The 26,038-nt window shown below is 30.7% G+C and overlaps 13 protein-coding genes across 13 annotated transcripts; 7 read left to right on the top strand and 6 right to left on the bottom strand.

The window, feature by feature from the left end:
- Nucleotides 1-19: 19 nt before the first annotated feature.
- cubi_00566 (protein kinase domain-containing protein) lies at nt 20-2,395 on the bottom strand (the record flags this gene model as incomplete). Its single annotated transcript, XM_029017580.1, has 9 exons — nt 20-792; nt 848-909; nt 1,241-1,478; nt 1,521-1,565; nt 1,614-1,653; nt 1,717-1,781; nt 1,859-2,172; nt 2,217-2,298; nt 2,344-2,395. The coding sequence occupies 9 exons, from the start codon at nt 2,393-2,395 to the stop codon at nt 20-22; spliced, it is 1,671 nt and encodes a 556-aa protein (XP_028873378.1).
- A 475-nt stretch (nt 2,396-2,870) lies between these two features.
- cubi_00565 (guanine nucleotide-binding protein) lies at nt 2,871-3,812 on the top strand (the record flags this gene model as incomplete). The annotated part of the gene is made up of 1 exon (XM_029017579.1): nt 2,871-3,812. The coding sequence occupies one exon, from the start codon at nt 2,871-2,873 to the stop codon at nt 3,810-3,812; it is 942 nt and encodes a 313-aa protein (XP_028873377.1).
- Nucleotides 3,813-4,049: 237 nt separating this feature from the next.
- cubi_00564 (TBC domain-containing protein) lies at nt 4,050-7,784 on the bottom strand (the record flags this gene model as incomplete). The annotated part of the gene is made up of 1 exon (XM_029017578.1): nt 4,050-7,784. One exon carries the CDS (start codon nt 7,782-7,784, stop codon nt 4,050-4,052), a length of 3,735 nt encoding a protein of 1,244 aa, XP_028873376.1.
- Nucleotides 7,785-8,046: 262 nt separating this feature from the next.
- cubi_00563 (stress-induced protein) lies at nt 8,047-9,027 on the top strand (the record flags this gene model as incomplete). The annotated part of the gene is made up of 1 exon (XM_029017577.1): nt 8,047-9,027. One exon carries the CDS (start codon nt 8,047-8,049, stop codon nt 9,025-9,027), a length of 981 nt encoding a protein of 326 aa, XP_028873375.1.
- A 155-nt stretch (nt 9,028-9,182) lies between these two features.
- cubi_00562 (uncharacterized protein) lies at nt 9,183-10,754 on the top strand (the record flags this gene model as incomplete). The annotated part of the gene is made up of 1 exon (XM_029017576.1): nt 9,183-10,754. One exon carries the CDS (start codon nt 9,183-9,185, stop codon nt 10,752-10,754), a length of 1,572 nt encoding a protein of 523 aa, XP_028873374.1.
- A 79-nt stretch (nt 10,755-10,833) lies between these two features.
- cubi_00561 (uncharacterized protein) lies at nt 10,834-12,474 on the bottom strand (the record flags this gene model as incomplete). The annotated part of the gene is made up of 4 exons (XM_029017575.1): nt 10,834-11,069; nt 11,121-12,160; nt 12,209-12,376; nt 12,455-12,474. The coding sequence occupies 4 exons, from the start codon at nt 12,472-12,474 to the stop codon at nt 10,834-10,836; spliced, it is 1,464 nt and encodes a 487-aa protein (XP_028873373.1).
- Nucleotides 12,475-13,163: 689 nt separating this feature from the next.
- On the top strand, nt 13,164-14,940 carry cubi_00560 (uncharacterized protein; the record flags this gene model as incomplete). The annotated part of the gene is made up of 4 exons (XM_029017574.1): nt 13,164-13,343; nt 13,391-13,745; nt 13,994-14,249; nt 14,298-14,940. 4 exons carry the CDS (start codon nt 13,164-13,166, stop codon nt 14,938-14,940), a joined length of 1,434 nt encoding a protein of 477 aa, XP_028873372.1.
- A 296-nt stretch (nt 14,941-15,236) lies between these two features.
- On the top strand, nt 15,237-16,287 carry cubi_00559 (heat shock 40 kda protein; the record flags this gene model as incomplete). The annotated part of the gene is made up of 2 exons (XM_029017573.1): nt 15,237-15,245; nt 15,304-16,287. 2 exons carry the CDS (start codon nt 15,237-15,239, stop codon nt 16,285-16,287), a joined length of 993 nt encoding a protein of 330 aa, XP_028873371.1.
- Nucleotides 16,288-16,483: 196 nt separating this feature from the next.
- On the top strand, nt 16,484-19,597 carry cubi_00558 (uncharacterized protein; the record flags this gene model as incomplete). The annotated part of the gene is made up of 1 exon (XM_029017572.1): nt 16,484-19,597. The coding sequence occupies one exon, from the start codon at nt 16,484-16,486 to the stop codon at nt 19,595-19,597; it is 3,114 nt and encodes a 1,037-aa protein (XP_028873370.1).
- Nucleotides 19,598-20,339: 742 nt separating this feature from the next.
- On the bottom strand, nt 20,340-21,674 carry cubi_00557 (uncharacterized protein; the record flags this gene model as incomplete). The annotated part of the gene is made up of 1 exon (XM_029017571.1): nt 20,340-21,674. One exon carries the CDS (start codon nt 21,672-21,674, stop codon nt 20,340-20,342), a length of 1,335 nt encoding a protein of 444 aa, XP_028873369.1.
- Nucleotides 21,675-21,865: 191 nt separating this feature from the next.
- On the bottom strand, nt 21,866-23,059 carry cubi_00556 (GDP-mannose pyrophosphorylase; the record flags this gene model as incomplete). Its single annotated transcript, XM_029017570.1, has 1 exon — nt 21,866-23,059. One exon carries the CDS (start codon nt 23,057-23,059, stop codon nt 21,866-21,868), a length of 1,194 nt encoding a protein of 397 aa, XP_028873368.1.
- A 153-nt stretch (nt 23,060-23,212) lies between these two features.
- On the bottom strand, nt 23,213-24,223 carry cubi_00555 (uncharacterized protein; the record flags this gene model as incomplete). Its single annotated transcript, XM_029017569.1, has 1 exon — nt 23,213-24,223. The coding sequence occupies one exon, from the start codon at nt 24,221-24,223 to the stop codon at nt 23,213-23,215; it is 1,011 nt and encodes a 336-aa protein (XP_028873367.1).
- Nucleotides 24,224-24,473: 250 nt separating this feature from the next.
- cubi_00554 (uncharacterized protein) lies at nt 24,474-25,910 on the top strand (the record flags this gene model as incomplete). The annotated part of the gene is made up of 1 exon (XM_029017568.1): nt 24,474-25,910. One exon carries the CDS (start codon nt 24,474-24,476, stop codon nt 25,908-25,910), a length of 1,437 nt encoding a protein of 478 aa, XP_028873366.1.
- Nucleotides 25,911-26,038: the final 128 nt, after the last annotated feature.

Below are 26,038 nucleotides of genomic sequence, written 5' to 3'. Positions count from 1 at the left end.
TCCCACTTCAATTGTTTACTTAAAGTGTTGATATTCTTTTTACTTTGATGTTTTGTAGTGAATTACATAATTTTGTTTGTCCAATCTTGGTTATTTTTTTATTGTAATTTTTTTTATCTTCTGTAAATGTGTTTCCACTTTCTTTATTCACATATTGAATCTTTACTGGAATAGAATATGTCTCATTATTTATTCTGTCCTCAATTACTTCCCTCACTTTAGCCTTCCTTTTTAATTCCAATATTGCTTGAGAAGCCAGTTTATCGAGTTTTCTTTTTTCAACTTCTTCTCTAATGTTAAATATTTCCAAATTTTTTAATTCCCTCTTTTTTTCAGCAATTGAATTTTCTTCTAGTGTTATTGCCAGTTCTAAATCTTCAACTTCTTTTTTCATATAATCATTTATCTTTGCGTGTTCTTTAAATTTCTCATACCTTATTGATAAGTTATTTTTTATTTCGTTTAACTCAGCATTTGTTATTTTGTACTTATTATTGAGTTTATTCAACTCGCATTCCAAATCATCTTTCTCTTTAACCGCATCAGAAAGTTGGCTCGAAATCCTATAAAACTCTAATTTAAGTGTTTCAATATCACTTTCCATGCCAGTTATTTCTTTAATTAAAATGTTCTTCACAGATTTTTGGTCATCATTAATACTTGTTATTTTTTCAAAATTGGCCATTTCAAGCTCTATTCTCCTTGAATAATCAAATGCTTCAGCAGCATTATCAATCTCAGTAAGTTCCTTTACTCTTATCAATATTTCACCGATATCCTTAAATATTTTATCTAATAATTTAGTTTTGTAATCAACTAATTATAAAAAAAAAGAAAAAAAACTTACTCAAATGTAGTTTTCGTGTATCTAAAGAAATACCTAATACGCTTTCAGATTCTGAGTCCATCCTATTTAAAAGACAACTGTTCAAAATTGAATATTTACTAACAATTTTCCATTTGGCATGTAACTTTAAAAAAAAAAAAAGCGCAAATACAAAACCCCACAATGCAATATTGCAAAAATATTTATTACGAAAAATAAATTTAAATTTCAAAGTACTTGCTTTTCAATATTTCAACAGCCTTAAATAGCTTTTATTAATTTTAAATCATTTACTATTTAACTTACTGATGGTCTTTTAATAGGATTCCATTGCATACAATTAGAAATAATTTCTATTAGTAATTTTTCTCTGAAAAAATAACAAATTGATTATTTGGTTAATCAAAAACATACTTATTTGTAAAAAAACCCTCAAATAATTCCAACCATGAAATTGAAGAAACTTCAGAGGCAAACAGGCACTTATCAAGTATCTTACTTATTGATTCCGGAACCATTTTTTTTAGTAATTCTATATCATTTGAACCAGGACTACCCAATATTTCAATAATTTTCAAAATTTGAAATGGCTCGTCAACTCCTTGTTTGATAAAATTAACCTTATTATCCTTGTGCTTATCAGGGCATCGACCTAAAAAGTTTATTTTTAATTTGTCTTTAGTGAAATACTTACCAACAAAAATAGGATCAAGTGCCAATAATTCAGCGAAAATACAACCTAAAGCTGAAAAAAATAATCATATTTATTTACATGTATAAACATCACCTACCCCAAATATCAATTTTTTCATTATAATCACAGCTTCCTAATAATAATTCAGGTGCCTTCAAAAATATAAATTGATCTTTTTTCTCAGTCAAGAACTTACCCTATAAAACCTACTGACTACATAGGGCATGTGAATGCTATCATTCTGTAGTTTTTTTGAAGATCCTAAAGCAAAATTAATAATAACCAGTAAAATTACGACTTACCTAAATCACAAATATTTATTATGGGGAACTCTCCACCGTTATCCGAATCCATCAATAAAATATTATCAGGTTTAAAATCACGGTGAGTATATCCAGATGAATGTAATGCAGCCAAACCCTTAACGATTTGAAATGAGATATTTTTTACCATTTCTGGAGATATTCTATGTAATGGATTTTGCTTTCTTAATGCTCTATTTTCTCTTATAAAAGTGCCTAAACTTTTTGACATTAATGGCATCACAATGTTTTGCATGACTATTCCTCCAGGAGTTAAGCTATAAAAATATCCTTGAATTTGCACAATTCCTTTCTCTCCTTTCACTGCTTCCATTGCCTCAACTTCACGGCTAACATAATATGAGTAACCAAAAAAAGAACTTCATAAACATACCTTGCAATGTTTTGCCATTTTGGTCTTCTTTTTATTGCTACAAGTTCATTGTTGTCATAATCCCTTGCCATCCAAACGCGACCTAAAGTTGTGAGTATAATTGTAATCTAATGAAGTAAATACTTACCAAAAGTTCCACTACCTATCTCCTTAATTAACTCGTATTTTTTGAAACACATAATAATTTAAGAAAGATATAATTATATATCTAAACTCTATAAATGAAGAATTTGCTAATTCTAAATTATCTAAAACTTGCAAACACATGCACTGAACTGAAAATACATGTAGCCGCCGCCAAACATTTGGATTCAAATTTGTAAAAATAACTCTAACTAGTCACCAAACAAGTTATATTTCATTAATATGTTTACATTCATTTAATATAGGCCTTGAGAATAACTTCTTTAAATAAAGCGCAACTTATTAAAGCACTAGGCGGGTGTTTTTGAGACAGCAATATTATTAGTATTTTGATTATTCATTTGTTATTATTCAACAAGTCACTTTTTTGAGTTTGAAAATTGTCGTGTCTTAATAAAATTGCAAAGACGTGTCTAGAATAACTGAGAAAGAATATTGCAATTGAATTATCTATTAACATAATAAATAGAGCCTGGAGCACAAAATTCTCAAGTTTGTGAAAGTTTTACAATGGAAAGTTCATTAGATTACATTGGGTGTTTGTCAGGTCATTCTGATTGGGTAACATCAATAGCAGCTCCTCCTGATAACGCAGATATCGTAGTTTCTGCAAGTCGTGACAAAAGCGTCCTTGTATGGAATTTAAGTGATGCAAATAAGGATCAACATTCGATAGGTTCTGCTAAAACTCGCTTAACAGGTCACAACCAAGCGGTTAATGATGTTGCAGTTTCAAGTGATGGGTCTTATGTTGTATCTGGTTCATGTGACAAAACCTTGAGACTTTTTGATGTTAATGCAGGAAAGTCAGTCCGTAACTTCGTAGGTCATACATCTGATGTGTTTTCTGTAGCATTGTCACCAGATAACAGACAGATCATTTCAGGATCGCGCGATCATACTATTAAGGTCTGGAATGCGATGGGAGTTTGTATGTATACTCTTTTAGATGGCCAGCACAACGACTGGGTCTCATGTGTGCGTTTCTCACCATCAACAAGTCAACCCCTGTTTGTGTCTTGTGGATGGGACAAGATTGTAAAAGTATGGAGCCATGACTTTAAGCCAACATGCAATCTGGTAGGCCATTCTTCTGTATTATACACAGTAACTATTGCTCCAGACGGTTCTTTATGTGCCTCTGGAGGTAAGGACGGCGTTGTTATGTTATGGGATGTAAGCGAAGGTAAACATCTGTACTCATTGGATGCAAACCACTCAATAAATGCACTTTGCTTCTCACCATGTAACTATTGGTTATGCGCTGCAACTGATAAGTTCATACGTATTTGGGAGTTAGAGCACAAATTGCCGGTTGCAGAGTTCGCTCCCCCGGTACCAATAAAGAATGGTTTGCCATGGTGCGTCTCACTAACCTGGTCAAATGACGGTAAAACGTTGTTTGCTGGTTCAACAGACTCGAACATTTACGTATATAAAGTTAAAAATTAAATCTCTAAAATAAATCCTAATGACTTTGTTATGGTTTCATAATCGAAATTTTATATGAGCATTTAGAGTCTAATAACTTTCCAAAAAATTGAGTTGAGTTAGTCAAACTAATCTGACTTAGTTAGAAATGATAGAGAAACCTTTAATTTTGTTAGGCACGCAATTTTTGACTTTTTAGTATTAGACATGAGTTTTATAATAGGAGTTTCTAGTCTATATCGAGGTAGGTCGTATAAACTATCTCCCTTTGGGAGTATTAGGAGTGGAAGTACAGTAATATCCTTGACTAAGTAAGTAGTTCCTAACCGCCTGCTGGCTTCTCAATATCCATCTTTTTTGTTCGATCAACTTGTATTGTGATACAATAGATGTGATCTCGGTTATGTCACATACTTTTTGCATTTCCCTTAGTGTGGCAGCGAACGAATCAGGCTTAATTACGAATGAGTTATAGTCACAATTGTTTAATAGAAGATTTAAGGCATCTATTATACGTTCGCATTTCAAAATCTGTGGTTCACAAAGCTTTAATAGGGAAAGGCCAGCCTGAAAAAGTAAAGGTAGTCCAATTAAAAGGAAATTATCCCAAATAACAAGCACAACAGGAAGCGATAAAGTATCCATAAAAATATGTCTGAACCATGGAATAACTATATTTTCAAAACTTATCCCAATTGTATATAACAAGTGCTGGTAAAGCTGAGGTAATTTTGAATATACAAAGCTTTGGAAAATATGAGAAAATAAAATCCAAATATTATCATTACTATATAGAAACTGATTATAGTATTGCGAATTCAAAAGAAAGCTTTCAGTTGAAGATTCAGATAATAATCCTAATGAGCATCTCTCAAAACTATCAAACGCATTTAAAGAAGTTAAATCATTTGAAATAAAGAGAACATCAAAAGAATTGATCAAATTTAACATACATTTAAATGCGCTAGGCGGATCCATATACATCAAAAATACAGATAGATAGTTGATTATGCAGGGTTGGAAACCAATGTTAGGTATGTGTAATATTAATGCACCAATAGTATCAAGTAGTCCTTTAATTATCGTGATAGAACTTGAGTTCCCATGATCACAATTCCTCTTGGATAAGTCTATATTTTCTTGGAAAAATGAATCATGAGTTTTTGAAACTTCATGGTATTGAATAAATCTAGTTAATGTTAATGCCTCAAACGAAGAAAAATCTAAATTAGGCACTCTATTCGCATTGAAATCATTTATAAACTGGGCATCATTAGAATTGTACAACTGTTCAAAATCATTTCTTTCAGTAAAAAATTCATTTTCTAATGAGTCCGTCTTTATGATTTTCTTCGAAATATGAACACTATTTATATCAATAAAATATTCATCAGTATTTATTAACGGGGTTGAATTGTAAGTTTCTTCGTACTTAAAAGTTGAATAGTCGAATTCCTTTGCAAACCCACATCGTTGTGAAAAAAAGTATGGATAGTACAGTGACGCAGAAGAATTCAAAATCTCAACCTTCCTTTCAATGTATGGCGATAACTTCTTTCCTATATCAGAATTCCTTCTTTTGTTATAAAAAATATATTGTATTTCAAGCGCATAACGAAAAATGAGGGAATTCATTAAACAATTACCATTTTTTTCTATATTTAATTTACTCTGTAAATTTAAAATTTTAAAAAGTTCGTTAGATACCTTTAAATCATTGCCCAATGCTATCTCCCAAATTTTTGTCCTTAAGTTACTCGGAATTCCAAAAGACCATAAATCGCTCAAAAGCTGCGAATTGGGTGCTCCAAATCTTACTCCCCTATCAATAATTGGGAATGTGTGCAAAGGATATGAACTATATAGTTTATATTGCAGAAAATTAATCCAGTTGGATACGCTACTTCCATACTCAATAGGGCAAATATTTTCTATCGAATACCCTTTTAAGTTTTGAAGAGATTTTAGTGCGGTTAGTTTGGGTTTATTCACAAATATATGCATACTAGTATTCTGGTTTAACAAATGAGAGCCAAAAAACCAGAGATTAAAATTATCTAATTGAGATGTTTGAGAAATATTTTTTAGATATTTCCCAAAATTTTGCTTTGTATACCCCGACTCGTTTCTATTCTTATTAATATGTTGATTAGCATTCAGAGACAGATTATGAACTGAAACAGGAATTGAATTACAATTCCAATGAATTTCCCACTTTGCAAGAACCTCTTCATACCATTTCTCGGTTATTTTGTATAAATTAAGCTGCAAGCTGTTAATCTTGTTATATTTCTTGTTTTTAGTTATCTTAATTAAGCTTTTTGAAATTGTATTATTTGTTGAAATTTGATAAAATTTTAAATCGATAAATTGCCTAATAATAGCATGCCATTGTTTAACACACAAATCTTTAACTTTAACGGAAAGAAATTTAAAACATCTTTTCTTTGTTTGGATGTTCAGTGTTCTATAAAATAATAAAGTATCATCAAATTCATTTTGAAAGCAACAAAAACAAGATCGAATTACACCTGGACTTGGCATCGGAATCGATTCAGGCTTCGATGGGTAGCCAATGTTTGTAGAGACAATATTTTCAACGGGAATTTTTTTTTTTTTTGGCCTTCTTTTAAAGATAGAACGAATTTCTTTCCTTCTATCAACAATCGTAAATGAGTTCTTAAGATTCTTTTCAGTTTCACTCGATATCTCTTCAATTATTAGATATTTAAAGTCCTTTGATAACCTGAGTATTATTTTTGGAAAAAATTCTTCTAATAAAGTGCTCAGTCTGTTTTCACCAATATTTTTATTGCTTATACTATCCATTCCTACATTAAAAGTATTATCTTTTATTTTCCTTATTAAACGATCAAAAAAGTTCGGTTTTGGATAAACAAATAGAAACTCTCCACCCTTGAGTAATATATCAATACATGTATTATAATTGGGAAATTTGTAAGAAGCTCTTAAAGTAATCCCAAATTGTGGATTTGCTATGCAAATCCCTAAATTATGTTCGCTGTTATTAAAATTGGTATCTTTCAAATATATTCCAGAATCGACTAGATGTTCGTTAGATATCCTAGATATTATTTCATTAATAACAATTTCTTTCTCATTTGAGTTTAACAGAAATTGCATTAGCACATCTAACAAAGGAATTGCCGAGGTGATACAAGATCTCTCCTTTAATTTTAATAAACTGGGAAGTCTTTTATTGTTATTTGAAATTTTAGGTCCGGTTAGCAACAGAGTTTTCTGGTAAGTCAAGTCTTTCAGTAAGCCACAATAATTGTCAATTATAAAGTCGTTTAGGTTTTTATTTCTTGAGAAATAAATTAACGAAAGCACAATATAAATAGAATCCCTCAAAATCCAAAATGAGCTTAAATGAATAGAGTAACTAGGCAAATTGGAATCTATTTCACGTATATTTGAAGCTCCATTTCCACGTCTATTACTTTGAACAAAGTGTGAATCATTAGAATAAAATTTAGATATCCCTGGCATCAATCTGCAAACATATGACCAATTAATGTTTAAATAATATGAGGATAGTAAAAGAAGCATATTCTGAATTTCAAAAACGTGTATTCTATATAAAAACTTTGAAAATTCTGTATTGCCATCACCAAATAAGATGCTTAAAAGATATGTACAGGAAATTGGACCAGAAAAGTTCTTTAGATTGAATTTCAAATATAAAATATGCAAGTAAACTATAAAAGGATTTTCATGATGAGTGTAAAAACGTTTAATCTTGCTTTTAGAAGTATAATTCTGGGAAAAAATATGTTCCCCTAAAAGGTGTACGAATTTACTTGCAAATTGATTTGCGCTCTCTATATCCATACGTTTCGAAAATATTCTCCAAAAAAAAATCAACTCTTCTATCGATTCTGCTTGTGAAGAAGCGAAATACGTATTCTCATCATTAAGTAAACAAGTAATTTGTTCTTTAATGTTGTCATCAGTATCCTCAAAACACATTATTAAATTATTATTTGTGAAGTAACCGTTGTTTTTGTAAGTTATCTAGCAATCATTGAAGCTAAACGAGCCCTACATGGAATTATATTTGAAATAGAGCAATTCTTTAGACATTGAATATTTATCCATATCTAATCATAAAATTGATAAATATATCCCTTCAAGTATTAACATAAATTCTGTTGATTTTTGCGGTTTATACAAATAATCCTGTCTTCATGTTCTTTTAAAGTAATAATAAATTTACAAATAATTTTTAAAAATGACAGAGACTGCAGAATACTACAAAAATAATGGCAATAAACTTTACAAGGAAAGGAAATTCGATGAAGCACTGGCTCAATATGATCTGGCAATTGAGTTGGACCCTAATGACATTTCGTTTTTAACAAATAAAGGTGCTGTCTATCTAGAGATGGGAGAATACCAATTATGCCTAGATGTCTGTCAACAAGCGTTAGATAGGCGATTTGAAGTAAAAGCTGATTTTACAAAAGTTGCTAAGGCATATAACAGGATGGCGTCATGTTATATTAAAATGAATGAGTTACAAAAGGCAAAAGAAATGTACGAAAAAAGCTTGTTAGAGGATAATAACAGGCACACAAGAACTTCTCTTAAAGAGCTTGAGAGGTTAATTGAGAAATCAGAAAGAGAAGCATATATTAATCCCGAAATTGCAGAAAAGCATCGCATTGACGGAAATGATTTATTTAAACAAAAAAATTACCCTGCTGCTAAGAAAGAGTATGACGAGGCAATCAAACGTAATCCAAGTGACTCCAGATTATATAGCAACAGAGCAGCTTGTTATATGCAACTATTAGAATACCCCTCTGCACTATTAGATGTACAAAAAGCTCTTGATATAGACCCAAAGTTTACTAAAGCTTGGTCCAGAAAAGGAAATATTCATTTCTTTTTAAAAGAGTATCATAAGGCGTTACAAGCATATCAAGAGGGTCTGAAATGCGATCCTGACAACAAAGAATGCAATGAAGGTCTAAAAAATACAATTGCAAAAATACAGCAAGTCTCTTCCTCTGATAAAATTGACGAGGAGCAGGTAGCCCATGCACTTGCTGACCCAGAAATACAATCACTACTTTCGGACCCTCAGTTCAGATTGGTTCTAGAACAGCTCAAACAAAATCCTGCAGCCCTTACACAAGTTATACAAGATCCAACGATAGCTAATGGAATTCAAAAATTGATGGCCGCGGGTATTTTAAGAATGGGTTGATTTTCAGTAGTAGCTTAAGTTTTTTTTTTTTGTACTAATCGGCGCTTTGGCGGCGCCACTGTCATTCTTTTATGCGTCAGTAGTCTATCTTTCCTACTTGAAGATTTCCAATATAAACACCTGTCCGTAAATCATGGAGTTTATGCATGATATTAATGATGAACTTGATTTTCATTGTTTTGTCTTTATTGATTATTAACACGGTTTTTGATGGTTTCTTTCTATTTTTAAGTGAAGGTAAGGATATTGCAAGTATCGGGATTTGCAAGAATCTCTGTAAAGGTGGACAAGTCTTTAGTGCATTTCTACCACCTAAAGAACCTGACTGTGGTTCGTTTATTTCATGTAATAAATGTGATTACGATGCTGTCATTAAGAAAAATGACCACTCTTCAGTTTGTTCGTATATGTTTTCAAACGAATTTACACATAGCGATTTTGAAACTCAAGTTACCTTATTTCACGGGAAATCTCAACTAATTATTCCACATAACAGTACTTTAAGTCGGCTTTCAAAGGAGAGTAACGTATTAAGTAACAATAAGGGAGAAAAAAAGCACGGATTGTTTACTGTTGTTGTTGACTGGAAGAAGATGAAAGGTGTAGATGCTTCTCAATGCTCAAATGGAATTGCGGAAATTGAATGGAGTATATTTAACATAGGAGTCTACAGAAATTGGGATATTGTTGCAATAATCGAAACTAAACCGGAAGCAACATTTCCTTTTTGCTTTGAAAATGTAGAATTTCCTTTGGATGCCACAAGATCGAGTAAGATCGGGAGTACTCTGCCAACCAATATAAAGAGGCTCGGCTATTCAGTAACTAATGGAAGACCATCTGCAGTTAGAATTACAAAAACAATTGCTGTTAATCAAAAGGAAATGAAGATTAATCCGGAGAAGGCAATGGAAATATTATTAAAAAGATACGTTTCTTTTAAAATTAGCATTAATGGAGCTTCAGTTAAACAAGTTTTTTCAGAAACTTTTTACGAATTTAAGAAAGAAGAGTTGGAAATTAAAGACAGAATAGCAAATGATTCAAGTATGGATATAAATGACTCAACAGAATCTGACTTTAACACTAAAAGTCAATCAGGGAATAGTTCTAAAAAGAATAGTAAAATTCACCCTGAAAATAGCAACGAACCAAATAAGAAGAACAGGCTAGAAATTTTGAAAGAAAAGCTTGTAGATAAATTAAGAGGAAAAGGTTTTACAGATCCGCTTATTTTGGATAGCATGATGAGTTTAGGGTTTTATTCCTGTTTCAGAGTAATATGCACTAAAAAGAAGTCTAGAGGATTTCGGGAAGAATCTAAGCTAGATAAGAGAATTCCTTTAACTCTCGAATCTGCAAGAAATATTCACTCTAAAGCATTAGATCAATTTTCCAATTTGATTCCCCAGGGCTATACTGTTCCTTTACCTATTCACAATTCTGAGTACTGGGTAAACAATCACTATAAACCAGAGCTTTTTAACCAAAATCTATTGCAAGAAAAATTTAGATCAAAAAAAAAAGAAAATAACAAACGAAACCATGATAAAAATAATTATACTGAAGAAAGTGCATATACTGACGATGAATCAGAATTTTCACACCCACTTTCGGATTTGTTAACCATGATTGCGTTTACCAATTCAGAAACGCTTCAAAACGGTGTGAATGTTAATGGAATACTTGAGACAAATTCTTTGCTACGAGTAGAACCTGATAATTAATTTTTAGTTTTTTTTGTTCGTTTTTCTGACTTGTGATTGGCCCCTTATATTGAACTTCCTTATGTTTTATTATAAAATATCATCCACACATTCTAATTGCCTCTCCCATTGATTTAGGGCTGTAATTACGATCCTTGTTCCTAAAGGTATAGTCCAGGAAGTTTATGTCGACTAGTGAAGAACCCTGAACTCCGTATCTTGCGTTATTTGGTGATTCATCAAATAGTTCTGTACCTATGTTATTTTTAAAAATAGTTTCATTAATCTGCTTATTGAATGGAGCAGAGCATTGCCTCAATTTGTCCCAATCTACCTCTATCATAAGTTATAATATTCAATAAAAATAAGCAAAATGAATGAACTTACCATTGAAAAAAGGATGTTTTTTTATCTGTTCACCGTCAAATCTTTTTGAAGGATGGCACAATAAATTTTTTAGTAGATCTAGTGCCTCAGGAGAAATTTTTCTACACGGATGTGGAAGTAATAATAGTTTCTCCCACTGCATTACTTTTATTGCAACCTTAATTGGATTGTGCGTATCGTCATTAAATGGCACTCCCCCATATAGACATTCGTACATTAGTATTCCCACACTCCACCAATCTACAAGATGAGTGTATCCTTGTCTGAGAAATATTTCGGGTGCCATGTATTGTGGAGTCCCTACGGTAGAATGAATTGTCTTTCTGTCCAAATGTTTTAGAGGGCTATTTGGATGTTTATTTTGGCCATTCTTTGTCTCTTCTAATAAATTTAACCCTCCATAAAATTCCTGATTTATACTTCTGTTTTCGTTGTTTTTCCCATTAAAGGAAGTATCATTTGATTTATTACTATCTTGATTTGACTCTATTTTTGAATTTGGACACCTTAAATTACTTTCTATTGTTTGGTATTCTCCACTAGTTTTTTTCTTGCCTTCAATTAGAGGAGAAAACTTACAAAGCCCGAAATCCAGTAATTTGAGATGCCCCTCTGAATCAAGAACAATGTTATCTGGCTTTACATCTCTGTGTACAAACCCTAACTGATGGACTAAATCTACGGCGTGAACCAATTGTGCCATGTAAAATTTAGTGTCCTCTTCAGTAAATTTATCATATTTTATTAAATACGACATTAAATCTCCGCCAGGCAAATATTCCATCACTTGGTATAAGTGCTTATCATCTTGAAATGTGTAAAATAACTTTACAACAAAGTCGGATGCATTTTGAGTTAAAAGTGCTCTCTCATTATATATTCTCTCAAGCTGATTTTTTGTTCTTATTATACTTTTTCTCATTTGTTTTAGCGCATAAATACTACCTGTGTGCCTGCATTCTGCAAGTCTAATAACCCCAAACGCGCCTGCACCAATTGGACTGAGTATTTTAAAGTCCTTTATCGAAACCCTTTTTCTCCTGAAAATGCAATAGAAATATATTAGACAATTTTTTCTATGAACTTACATAAGCCTTAGTTTATTCTCATTCTCATCCTTGTGGTTGTTCTTTTTTATACAATTATTTGCTACTCTTTCACATCTTTCCAAATAATTTAATTCGATTGATGCCTTATTAAGCAATACACTTTGTTTAAGGTTTTCAATATTATCAAGCAGGTTTAACTTTACAGCCCTGTTAAATGTAAAGACGTTAATGTTAATTTATTGAATTTAATAGTATTCTGGGTACTTAAACAAACTAATAACCTACCTTTTTGAATTATTATTCATTACTATTGTATAACTTTGAAATTTCTCACAATCTGAAAAGTCTACTATTAATTATATGTCACTTATGTAATATGCATACATAAGTGTACGTCCACTTGGAAATCTTACATGTAAGAATCTCAATCCAACAAATTTTATTTAAATAATTATAAAATAATATTCAATGTATCAATATAGGATATATTTATCGTCAATATTTAATTACATACTTTTTCGGAGGAGTGGTTGATTTTTATAAATAGTTTGAAAACAAGAAAAAAAAGTCGAAAAGTTGGGATAAAAACAAGAAAAATGCGAGAAACCAACACGGGAAATAAATAATGCGTTAAATAAAAAGAATATCTGTATTCTCTATAAGGATTTCAACTTAAGTCACAACAAAACAACTCTAAAACAGAACAGGGTTGTTACCACGTGTGGGCGGGAATTTAATTTCAATGCAGCCATCTACATTGTTATTCATGTGAATTCACATACGTGATGAATTTCATTTATAAAAATTATTACGTAAGAAAATTATATCTTACTTAGCTGTATATTGTGGATTCAATATTTAATTATATGTTAAATTAATCATTTATATAAAACAAGTATTCACCCGCCATTTAAAATTTATATAATTATTAATAGATTAATAATAGAAGATGTGAAAGAAAATTAAATTCTTTGATTATGAATTTGTAAGTTTTATGGGAGAGGCAAATAATATCTCAAATACTAGAGCTGATATAAAAGGTTCTGGACTCAGTGGAGAACAGTTTGACAACAATCACAAATCTGAAGAAAAGTCAAGAAACTTTACTAGTTTCGAATGCAATATTTGTTTTGAAAATGCGTATGAACCCATAGTCACGAGATGTGGTCATTTAGTAAGTTTTTAATCACTTTGATAAATATCATTCAATTTACAATGCAGTACTGTTGGAGCTGTATTTGCTCCTGGCTTGATAGGGGGTATGGAGACTGCCCAGTTTGCAAGGCAGGTGTTAATCCAGACAACGTAATTCCGCTTTATGGCAGAGGTAGTGAAAATTGCGATCCTAGGAAAAAAACGAAGCCTAGGCCAAAGGCTGAAAGACCAGAAGCTAGGCAACGTAATTATAACATGGAAGGGCAAAATAGATATTTTCAGAATTCCGAGTTCACATTTGGAGTTAATAATATTTCTCTAATAACAATGTTCGCCAATCCACTAGGTGCGCTTTTGAGCTTGGGCTACACCCATCGTTATTTTTTTGGGGATTTTGCAAATAGCAGGCAACCAGATAATAGTAAGTTAAAATTTATATATATATTAATCATAACGATTTCAGATGAAGAACTCAGAAATAAGTTAATATCTAATTTTTCACTTTTTGTTGGAATAGTTATCATGATATATTTGTTATTTCTGGACTAGTTTAAGTTATTCTATCTAATTTTAGAATTATTGTTTAATCGCGCTTCCTTTCATTTTTTTTAAGTTTAAAAATGAATTCATTCGACGAATTTAATAAGACATGCTACGAAACCTATTTAGACAGCAAAGTAGTCATTTCCGTTAGAGAGGTTGTTGAAATTGGGTTTCTTGCAAGTAGAGTTATCATGCAAATTTATAATAATATTGATGCAGAACTTAGAATTAATTACAAGGAAAAAGATAACTCTCCGGTTACAGTTGCTGATTTAAAGGCAAATGAAATAATTTGTGCTAGGCTTTCTTCAAAATGGCCGCAAATACCAATAATTTCTGAAGAATCAGAAATTAATACTTGGGAGAACAGAAAGGAGTATAAGTAAGTGTTTTTTCTAAATAAAATACAAATTAAATTTTATTTTTTCAGGATATGCTGGCTCGTTGACCCACTTGATGGTACAAAAGAATTCTTGAGACGAAATGGGGAGTTCACTGTGAATATTGGGCTTTGTGAAGATGGTAAACCGACACTTGGAGTTGTCTCAATTCCAAGCACTGGAGTTTCTTTTGTTTCGTTTAATAATTTAAGAGGAGCGTATAAAATTGCTACATTCAATTCATCAAATGTTATTTGTGATAAAACAATACTTGAATTTATCCCTAAGTCAGATAAATCCGTTGTTAATTACAACGAAATTAGAATACTAAAATCTCACAACTACCAATGCCCAATTTTAGATTCATTTGCACAAAAATTCTTTTGTAATAGCGTAAAAATTCCATTTGGATCATCAATTAAATTTATTGAACTAGTTGAGAACCGTGCTGACGTTTATCCAAGGTTTCACGATTGTATGGAATGGGACACTTGTGCGAGCCATATTATATTACAACAAACTTGTGGTGATATTTATAAACTTGAATTATTATTTTCCGGATCAGAAACTCAGTTCAAACTTGGGGAACCAATCACTTATAATAAAGAAATTCTAGTCAATCCATACTTCATTGCGGCTAATGAGAAAGTCATTGAAATTCTAAAGAATGGTGTTGTCTCAAAGTCGAGTTAAACTAATATATCTATTCTTTTTAATAGCAAATATATCATTTAAATAACGCACAAGAGGGATTAATTTATCTATGAAAATAGTAATAACATAAATTAAACACTATAATTATTTATGCCATTTATTTGTTGCATTTAGTTTCATAATTTCACAATAAAAATATTTTGTAAAATTACCGGTATTGTCTAATTGAGGATTGCGATGGGGAGAAAAGTCTATATTAAAATAACCATTATCTCGATATTTATTTTTTATAGTTTCATTATTTTATCTTTAAATTTAATATATTGAAGTAATCAATGGGAAAAGTAAGTTAATTTTTCTAATCCTTCGTATTTATTAATCATTTCTTTTTCGAATTTATAGGACTATTACAAAATCCTAGGAATTTCCAAGGACGCATCTGATCAAGACATCAAGCGTGCTTATAGGAAACTTGCCATTAAATACCATCCTGACAAACAAGCTAATTCTACTCCTGAGGGTAAAAAAAAGGCTGAGGAAATGTTTAAAGAATTAGGCGAGGCATATGAAGTGTTAAGTGATAAAGAAAAAAGAAATATATATGACCAATACGGGTCTGAAGGATTACAAGCTGGGCTTGGAGGTTCTACATCAGATCAAGGAGGAATGGGCGGAGGAATATTTATCGATCCAAATGAAATTTTCGCAAGATTTTTTGCCTCAGATAGGGCAGGTAGCTTTGGCGATGAAGAAGGGAGTTCATTTTTCTTTAGTGGCCCAAGTGGAATGTTTAGACAAGTACACATGTCCTCTACACATAATGGTCGTTCTTCAACCAGACAAGCTGCCCCCAGAGCACATGAAGTCCCATTATTAGTTACTTTGGAAGAGTTATATTTAGGGAAACGTAAGAAAATTAAAGTTACTAGAAAGAGGTTTATAGACCACAAAGTTAGAAATGAAGAAAATATCGTCGAGGTAGAAATAAAACCCGGGTGGAAAGATGGTACGAAGTTGACATACTCTGGTGAAGGTGATCAGGAGTCTCCTGGAACTTCACCAGGAGATTTGGTACTTATAATTCAAACAAAGACTCACTCCAGATTTACGAGAGATGACTGCCATCTTATTATGAAAGTTACTGTTCCTTTAGTTAGAGCATTAACAGGTTTTACATGTCCTGTGACAACTCTTGACAATCGTAATTTACAAATTCCCATTAAAGAAATAGTGAATCCAAAAACGAGAAAAATTATTCCAAATGAAGGAATGCCGATAAAGAATCAGCCAGGTCAAAAAGGAGATTTGATACTCGAATTTGATATTTGTTTTCCAAAGTCTTTGTCGCCAGAGCAGAAGAAGCTCATCAAGGATATATTAGAATAACTATATTTAAAGAAAAAAAATCTAATAGACTGAAATATATTCCTTATTAGTTAATCATAATTTAATTAATCATATAATATTTGTTTGTTAAAAACTATTAATTTGTTTACAAATCAGGTATATTAGAAAGTCATCCATAAATGGCGGTTCAATTGTTAATGTCAAATCCTACTGTGTTGTTATAGAATTAGCTGAAATGCAAGAAAAACAATTTATTTTTAAAAGAGAGAAGCGACCTAGTTTGAAAACCCCAAGGACAGTTAATTTGACTAATACAACCTTCAAAAGTAAAAAAATAAAAGTTTTGTTTCAGAAGGGGATTCAAGAAACGTTAAATGATGTTCATTCAAATTATGCAGTGAAGCTAAACGAAAAACTCGGTTCTATTTTTCAACAAAATGATAGCATTAGGAGATCATCAGCGGATAGTTTACTTGATATTGTTAAGAATTATCCAAAAATTATTTATGAAAACATAGACCGTGTTTTGAATACAACCTCTAGCTGTTGGATTGATAACGATATGCACGTACGTAAAACTATATATGCTATGACGTTAGAATTGTTAAAATCAAAAAACAATAGTATTATTGTGCCTTTTTCAGAGAACATTTTTATGCAAATTAGAGGTACTCTTTCACATATTCGGAACGAAGTTAGAATTGATGGATTGATTTTTTTAAATGAATATCTATTAATTGAATTTGGAAAATACAAAGAAAAATTCATCACTTTACAATATCTTCTTGGTTGGTCCCCATTAGTATGTAGGATCGCCCAATCGGTAAATTTTTATAATGCATTGGACAGTTTATTTATAATAACTGTTACAATTCGAGAAATTATTAATCAAGTTCTATTAAAATTGAAAAAATTGAATGACTATGAATTGGATGAAATTAGTCATTTTGAATTGAAAAACTCAATCTCACAGTTATATGATTCTTTAATTCATATTTCATTTGAAATCATTTCAAAGAGAGAACAAAAATTTAACGACCATATTTCATTTAGTGGAATGAATTTATTTCAAAACCAAAAAAAGATGAAACATGATAATTGTTCTTCAATACGAATAAAAAGATCATTGATACCAAATATTCCGACGTTTGTATTAAATGATCGTGAATATATTCTTTCTTTTTTATCATCTATAATATTAGATACATTGTATTCTATTAACAAATATGGTGGGAGTTTTATTAATAAAAGTAAACAATTGAATAAAATATGTGGTTCCATGAAGAAAATCCAACTGGAATTGAAAATTGACTCAAGTTTCAGTTCTTATGGTGAATCAAACTTGTCAGTTTTTTACATTGAAAAGTTGTTATTACTAAGGATTTATTTACTTCCATCATTTATTTTGCCAGAAAACCATAAAGATATGAATAAAATTATTCAAGATTATTTTTATATTTTAAAATACTTCTCAAAACAAAGTAATAATGAAAATGAGCTTTTACTTGATAGTAATCATTCAGAGATTTTTGAATTCATTTTTTTGGAGGGAATAGAAATGATGTACTTGAGTTTTTTTAATCGTGAGTTACTAAAAAAATTCTTCACTCCTAACAAGTATACCTTATTTTATTTATTATCAATGATACTCGATATAAACGACACATTAAATCAGCTTAATATGCAGGAGTTTGATATAAATGAAATTAAACATGAATTTTTTGATCAAGGGTTTAATAATATTCCTTTGGAGTTCAATAACAAAAGAAACATTCTTTCTTCTAAAGAAGTATTCCAATTATTACTAATCCATACAATAAATTACACGGAAAACGTAGTTAATGAAAATGGAAAGTTGACTATTACAGCATTAAGAGTAATACTGTTTCTTCCACTAATTTTGAGTAATGTTGGATATTTACAAAATTATTGCATTGATCAGGATTTTTCAATTTGGAGTCCTATAGAGCATATTTTGGTTTCTACCAATGAACGATTAAATTTTAAAAATATTTCCACATTAAAAAATGATGTGATATTAGCTAAATATTGGATTTCAACTATCCCGAAACTCATTTTTTTTTTATATTATAACTCTGTTGATGAAGGAAAGCAATACCCCACCAGTCTAATATGTAATTTATTATTAATATTAGAAGATTACATAATGAATAGAATATCATTTCAACTCGAAGATAGATCACTATCAATTAATATTTGTAAAAGTGTCATGACGTTTTTTGTAAATAAGAAACAAATGATACAGAACAATATTATATCAATTTTGCCATTTCAAAATCAAAAATCAATTATTTCTACCTTACCATTTTGGGCCTATTTGCCGAGAAAATTTTTACTTTCAATTATTGATCAAGTTCTAATTTTCATGAAAAATGGAACAAATTTTTTGTATTCTTTCTTTATAATTAAAACTCTTATTACCCAACAAAATGATTCAATTTTATCTCTAGAAGACAAAATGAGTATTTTCGTGACAATAATCAGTGGTTGTAATTGCAAACAATCTACAAAATTTCAATTATTTAATTTGCTTTCTGAGTTTTTAATCGAATTATCCAAATCATATATTATTTTACCAAAAGATCAGGAAAACAATAATTATTTTTACAAAATTTTTTTTAAAATATGGTTTATACCTTTAATCAATCATTTGAGCTTACATGCAAACTCTGAAACTAAGTTATCAAATGTTTCACTTTTCTTTAATTGCACTCTCTCGAAAACTGTTAAAATGCAACTATCTACGATTACAGCACATTTGAACTGTACTTCAAGCATTATAGATAACTCCGATGAATGTATAAAAGATCAAATATGTAATTATGTAGCATTCACAGATAAATTTGAAATAAATTATTTTTATTTGGAAGAATCTAATATAAATTTAATTTACAGTGTCATTGTTTCGAATATTAAAAAATCAAATTCATCTTTATGCAATATTGAGGACATTATTCCATTAAAAACTTTAAAATATCCTATTTTAACAATTTTGTATATTTGGAAGGCCTATGCATACTTCAATTATAGGGAAAACAGCATTGAGTTTGAAAAAAGCAAATTATCTCTTCTTTCTTCGGTAGTTAAACATATTTTTGGAAGATATATTTCTGATGAAAGACGAGATTTGAAAGATAAATGCTTAGAAAGATTATTTAGTTTTTCAGCAGTTTCAATATTGTACATTATATCAACGAATGATTATTTTTTTAAAGAGATTAATATTGATCAAATTATTGAAAAAATTGAGTATCTTTTCAAAAAAATGGAAAGTAGTATCTATATGTTTATTTGCAAGTTAGTCAAGAATTATATTTTGATCAACTAATTAATAGTTTTATTATTTTTTTTAGGTTAATAGATCATATATTTAGAATATTTTAATTATTTTATCTTGATTTGTAATCTTATATTAACTTTTCATAGTGAATTGTTGTTAATTCTAAACTTAATAAAATATTGATAATGCCTAATATTATAATATTCACAGAAATGATAAAAAACTCTTTAGTAGTTGATTTATTTTCAGATTAATGCAAATCAATCATTTTAATTCGTAGAAGTTGAAAATCAATTTATAAAAAATTTTTACTCGAACAAATTAGCATTTATTAATTCTAATAATCTAATATTGAAAATACATAATCATATTATTGCAAAATTTTATTATCTAGCCAGATTAGAAAAAGATTAAATTACGTCTGAGAAGCAATGGCGTTATATTTCCACAGGTTTTCAAAAATTTAATAAAGTATTGTTACAAATAAATTCAAACATTTAAGGGATTACTAAAGATCCAGTATTACAGAGCAAGAATAGAAAATTTCTTTAAATTGAATTTTTAGTTATCCTAACGGATATGATTAAAAAGTTGCACGAAATAGTAAATTATATTAGAAATCAAATATTGAACCCCACGTGAATTCATTGTATAGAAGATAGAAGCAACGCCTCACTAATTTTAAAATAATTGGTCATCCCCTACCATAAAAATAAGACTCTGAATCCGATTGTATCCAGGAATAAATACAAAAACAAACTAAGACTAAAATTAAGGATTCCTTTAAAAACTATAATTCATCTCTGCTTTTCTCTGATGCCGCATTCTTATTCTGTGTTCTGTCGGCAAACTTAGGTAATTTCTGCCCCTTAATATTAGTGAATCTAGCATCACCACCGATCACCTTATCTAGAAAGTCCTTAATTGTATCCTTGTTTGCAACTTGAAGATCTCCCTCGATATTTTTCGGGAGAACCGTGAACTTAAGTCTTTTATTTGTACCTAAAACCACAGCAGATGGAAGAGTAATCTTTTTACCGTCATCATTGAAAAGTTTCATGAATTCTTCTTCAATCAAAATATTCATCCACATCCATTTAAATGTTGTACCTCTACCTGAAATATGAGGAGTAAACAAATCCTGCAGTTCTTCTAACATAGATTGCTCCTCCAGGGAAATTTCTCCATTTTTCAAGTAGATAACACATAAATTTTTATACTTTCCACATATATCACTATATGAGAGCCCTGTTAACTCAGGGATTCGTTGCAACAACCATGGTTTTGAGCTTGGATCTTGAGATTCATTATCCGAAAACCCACCTCCCATTACAAATGTCTCTGCATAAACATTCAAGAATTCAAATAATGGCAAGAATTTGATCTCACCTTTATAAAACTCTGGTGGTTTAGAGGTATTTTTGTACACCATAATGCTCGGAAAACTTGAAATTTGAAACTTCCTTGCAATTCCAATAGAAATTTCACTCTTTTTACAGTTAGGAATGAAACCAAACAAAAGTTTCTTATCGAACTCGTTCGCAAGTGAATGAATAATTGTTGGGGGTAACTCTTTTTCACTAAAAACTAGTATTTTCGGAACAGAAATATGTCTAGTAAGGAAGTCTTCAATTTTAATTATTTTGGAATTTTGTTCATTTGGAATTCCTATCATTGACACATTATCCTTGGGAATGTACCTTAAAAGTTGACTCTTAAGTCCTCTTACACTTCTCTCTCCACTAAATTCAAATTTTGGAATTGGGAGAACCGGGTAAATGACTATCTTCCCAATATCACCTACTTTGTTGCAAAAATCTTTAAACTCCTTACAATTTATTGCTGCAACTTTGGCCATCCCCTTTAATTCCTTTGCTGCTTCATTGTACCACCCTAGAAGCTCGTTTAAAGTGCTCTTGTCATCTTCGTAGAAAAAGACAGATGTAACACCATTTATACGGTACTTTGATAATAAGCTCTCAAAATTTGGTGCCGTTAGTATTTGAATATCATGTTGCAAAGGGTCCAGTATGACTTTGGATGAGGCACCAGGAAAATTAACGAATATAGAAATAAAAAAGGATAGAATGTATAGCAAGATCATTTCATCAGTCTTTATATCCATATATCCACAAAATATCTATTATAAAGTACAATGTCCCTCAAATTAATATCATTTATGGGGTCTTAACGCTTGCCGCATTTGAGACAAGTTCCATGTAAGGATACGGAGAATTTATGTGGGGAATGTTTTACTTGTACAAAAGGAAGTACGAAACTATGCATATTTAACGGTCTATTTTTAAAGACATCTTATCATAAACAGATCGTGCCCGGAGTTTTGATGGATGCTGTCACACTTTTGTTAGGAAGTATAATAGTGGAGTTAATAAATAACTCGTCTTGGACGTTTACATCATCCCCAAATACAGACAATCCGTCTACTCTCACCCAATTCCCAATATTGCAATAACATCCAATAATTGAATCAGAAATGTTTGAATAATTGCCGATATATGTATTGTCAAATATTACGCAATCCTTTAACCTTACACCCTCCCCAATTTTACAATTCTTTCCAATAACAACATTAGGACCAATACTGCAATTTTTCCCTATTAAAGCTGTGGAATGAATAACAACATTTCCTGTGACCTTGAGCTCCGATGAATCGGAAGACAATTCTAGCTGATTTTCCCTAAGGAGCTGTTTAAGTAATTCTATCTTAGACTCGTATTCCTCTTTATGCAGACTCTGTGCTGGAGCCAAATTAGATTTAAGAAATTCCATAAATAATTTGCTTCCCAATAGGAAATCCTTCGGATTTCCTATGTCTGCCCATATGTTAGCATTATCTGTAGAGAATTTACTGCAGTAAAGCGTATTTGAAGATGCCATGATAGGGAATACATCTTTTTCTATAGAAACTTGTTGATCAGGTTTAATAAGACCAAGTATTTTTTTCGATAAAATGTAAATTCCTGCGTTAATAAAATCTCCGACAAAATCCTTCGGTTTTTCGATAAATCTTTTTACCATGAGAGTATTCTCGTCATGTAACACTACCCCAAATTTTGAAGGATCGGGAACTTGTTTAATAAGAATAACACCACTACATTCAGAATTAACGTTCTTTTTTTGATAAAGATTAAGCATTTCTCTCAATGGGAAATTACATATTATATCTGAATTGCAAACAAAAAAAGGTTCGTCTTCTTTTAAGAAATTCTGTGCTAATTTAATTGGGCCTGCAGTGCCTAATGGCTTTTCCTCGATACTCAAGTGGATCTTTATTGCATACCTATCTTCAATTATTTTTAGTGTGGGGATAAGTTCGTTAGCTTTGTAATTAAGTGCTACAATTATATCAGTTACCCCAATATTAGCAAACTGTGCAATTTGGAATTCTATGATTGGGATATTACATAACTCAACAATTGACTTGGGCTTTGTAAGAGTTAATGGGCGAAGCCTAGAACCATAACCTCCCGATAAAATTATTGCTTTCATAACTTCTGAAAAATATCAATGTATATTATCTAAAGTAAACAAAGTTCAGCGGCGAAAAAATGGGGTACATATGTAATTAAATTAAAAAACACATTAAAAAGAAAGAACAAATTAATGGTAAACTTTCGGATTTAGAAGGAAAGTAATCCTAAGTTATCTAGAAAATGACCCCTTTATAATAGAGAATGCATCAATAGAACTGAAAGGACACGGTTTTTTAGAATGTTCACCGATGTGATTGCTGTTTCCTATTTCACTTTTAAATTCTTTAGACAAATCGATACCAGGACCAGAACCAATTTTACCAATATTGCCAACATCTGTTGATTTCTCAATATTTCCTATACTTGCATTTAAGATTTGATTAAAGTGATTTAATGAAAGCGGCGTTTCGGTGTTGCCATCATAAATCTTCTCTATAGCTTGCTTTACATTTTTTATTTTGTTAACTTCAACACTTTTATATGAGCTCTCTCTTTCAGGAGTTCTTTCAGTTAGATTTTCAAGGTCTTCTTTGTTTTTCATATTCGAGTTTACAGTTTTGTTTCCTAATTGATTGAACTCTAAATTAAAGACTTTCTCACCTTTGCTTAATGTATCTTTCTTTTCCACTTCGATTTCTAACAAATTATTAGAAATTAAATAGTTAGATTTCTGAGGTTGAACAAAATCCTCAAAATTGTTACAATTCAATGTAGTTTTTTCGTGAAGTACTGATGCCTCCAGATTTTCAATTTGTAATGAAGGTGGAATTGTATTATCGGGAGTGTAAAGCTTAAATTCATATTTGTCTCTAATCCATTGCTCTACAATAGAGTGTTGTTGACTACCCCAACTTGGACGTTGAAAACCGTTAGGTAATTTGTACTCATAGTATTTATTAGAAATGTAATTACCTATTTTCATACACCTTTCTATCCAGTCATTATTCCAGGTATCTAAGGAAATACTTTTAACCTTTGATATATGAACACCAAGATGGCGGTGTACTCCACTACAGTCAATGCATATTAGAATTCCAAGGTTTACCGATGCCCATCTAGGAGTTTTAGTACCACAATCGGCACAAACTTTATTTCCGTTAACGGAGCTCAGTATATCCGATAAATTTTCTTTTTTTTCCTTAGCAAGACTATTTTGCCTCAACCCACTAATATTCTTCATTTTTGAAAGGCAATGCTTTGATATCTCTATGAAACTTACATGTGCACAGATTCTCGAGTATCTAAGTAAGAATATTGTAGAAAAAAAAACCTATCTAACCATTATACCGCCATTGGAAAAATTTAAAGCCATCGAAAAATATGGTTTTACTTATTTAGAATGTAAGCTTGTGCAATAGTTTAACATATCATATTGTAAAAATAAGAATGGGAAAGTTCCTTTCATTAATTAATCAGTACTTATATGAATTATGAGTTCGATTTCCAGGAAAGAGTTGTTCTCAGCTCCAAACAAATTCCAGTTTGTTCAACAAAATTACAGAGTGTTTCTCTTAAAAGACTTTAATGCAAAAAGGAATAATTCAGTATTTTCACCTAATAAAGTGGCATTTGAGTGGGAGAATGTAGGCTTAATTGACTTAATATACTTTGATAGCGACGAGTTTATTAAATGCCCAATCTGCCTTGATTCTGACTTACTTGTTCCAAAAATATCTAATTGTGGCCATATTTATTGTTGGCCTTGCATAATAAAACTTATGAATAACATTTTGAAAAATGAAGAATATGCAAAGAAATTTAAATGCCCAATATGTTTCTCAAACGTGTTTTTAAACGAACTTGTTTCATTAAGATATCAAATAGTTCAAAAAGTCCAATTAGGTTCAGTAATTAACTTATGCCTTCTTTTCAGAAATATTTCGAGCCCACTTGTTCATTTTAAAGTCAATATTAGTAATTCAAATGAGAAAATTTTACTAGAAAAAAATGAGAAAGGTGCTCAGTTTCAAAGAATTGGATTAATTTCAAACCAAAATGATGTATTATTATGTGATCTTCAAATGCTAAGAATAAGGAAACTAGAAAATAAAAAAAATTCAAGTGAGGAGATTAGCTACATTGAGGAATGTATTTCAATAATAGAAAACGCTTTAGAATTAAGAGGAGTTGCTATTCCTGAGCACGAAATTTTTTTAAATGACACTTTTGGCCTACTGTTTTCGCAATACAACGAATCTGAACTATTAGAAGAACTAGAATATAGTTTCATTAATTCTTCAGCTAATTGCGGTATTCAAAGTAAAATAAAAGATTTTTTTTATTTTTACCAGCTATTTGATGGCCAATTAGTGTTTTTAGAACCATTTTATGTTAAAGTGCTACAGACCGAATTTGGCTCTATTGAAAATTTACCCAAAGCACTTTTGAATGTTTCAGTTACTTCGATAAAAGAGTTGAACTTGAATGATCAAAACATGAGAAAATATAAATTCTTGAACCACATTCCAATCGGCTCTAGAATACATATAGTAGGCATAGATTTAACACCGTTTATTACAACAAAAACGAAAAAGATATTTGAAGAAGAATTAGGAAAAAGACTGGGTAAAAAAGAATCAATCAAACAAATTAACTGTTTTGATTTGTTAAATAGTGAAATTAAAGTGGAAAACTGTTTAATAGATGATGAAATAGTGAACTTTAATCGTAGTCTTAACTTCCTTAATGAAAAAAAAAGTAGCCAAAATTCAAGAATGTCCGCCTTAAATTTCCCAGTCTTGGGAAATGAGCCAAATTCCAACAGAATCAAAACTGACAATGTTACGGGTTATAAGAGCAATCTATACAAGCTCGTGCAACATAGGAATGACGAGGATTTGTTCCCTCCATTAATGAAAACATCCTAGAAATAACGTAGAATGCTTTAGCGCTCTTGCGGGGGCTACTTTAAATGCTTTTATATAAAAATGCGTAGACAGGGATTCGAACCCTGGAGTACATGTGTACACCAGATCTTAAGTCTGGCCCCTTAGAC

The sequence above is a fragment of the Cryptosporidium ubiquitum genome, assembly GCF_001865345.1.
Source record: "Cryptosporidium ubiquitum isolate 39726 chromosome Unknown contig_7, whole genome shotgun sequence".
In the NCBI taxonomy this organism is placed as follows: Eukaryota; Apicomplexa; class Conoidasida; order Eucoccidiorida; family Cryptosporidiidae; genus Cryptosporidium; species Cryptosporidium ubiquitum.
This window is presented reverse-complemented; position numbering and strand designations above follow the sequence as displayed.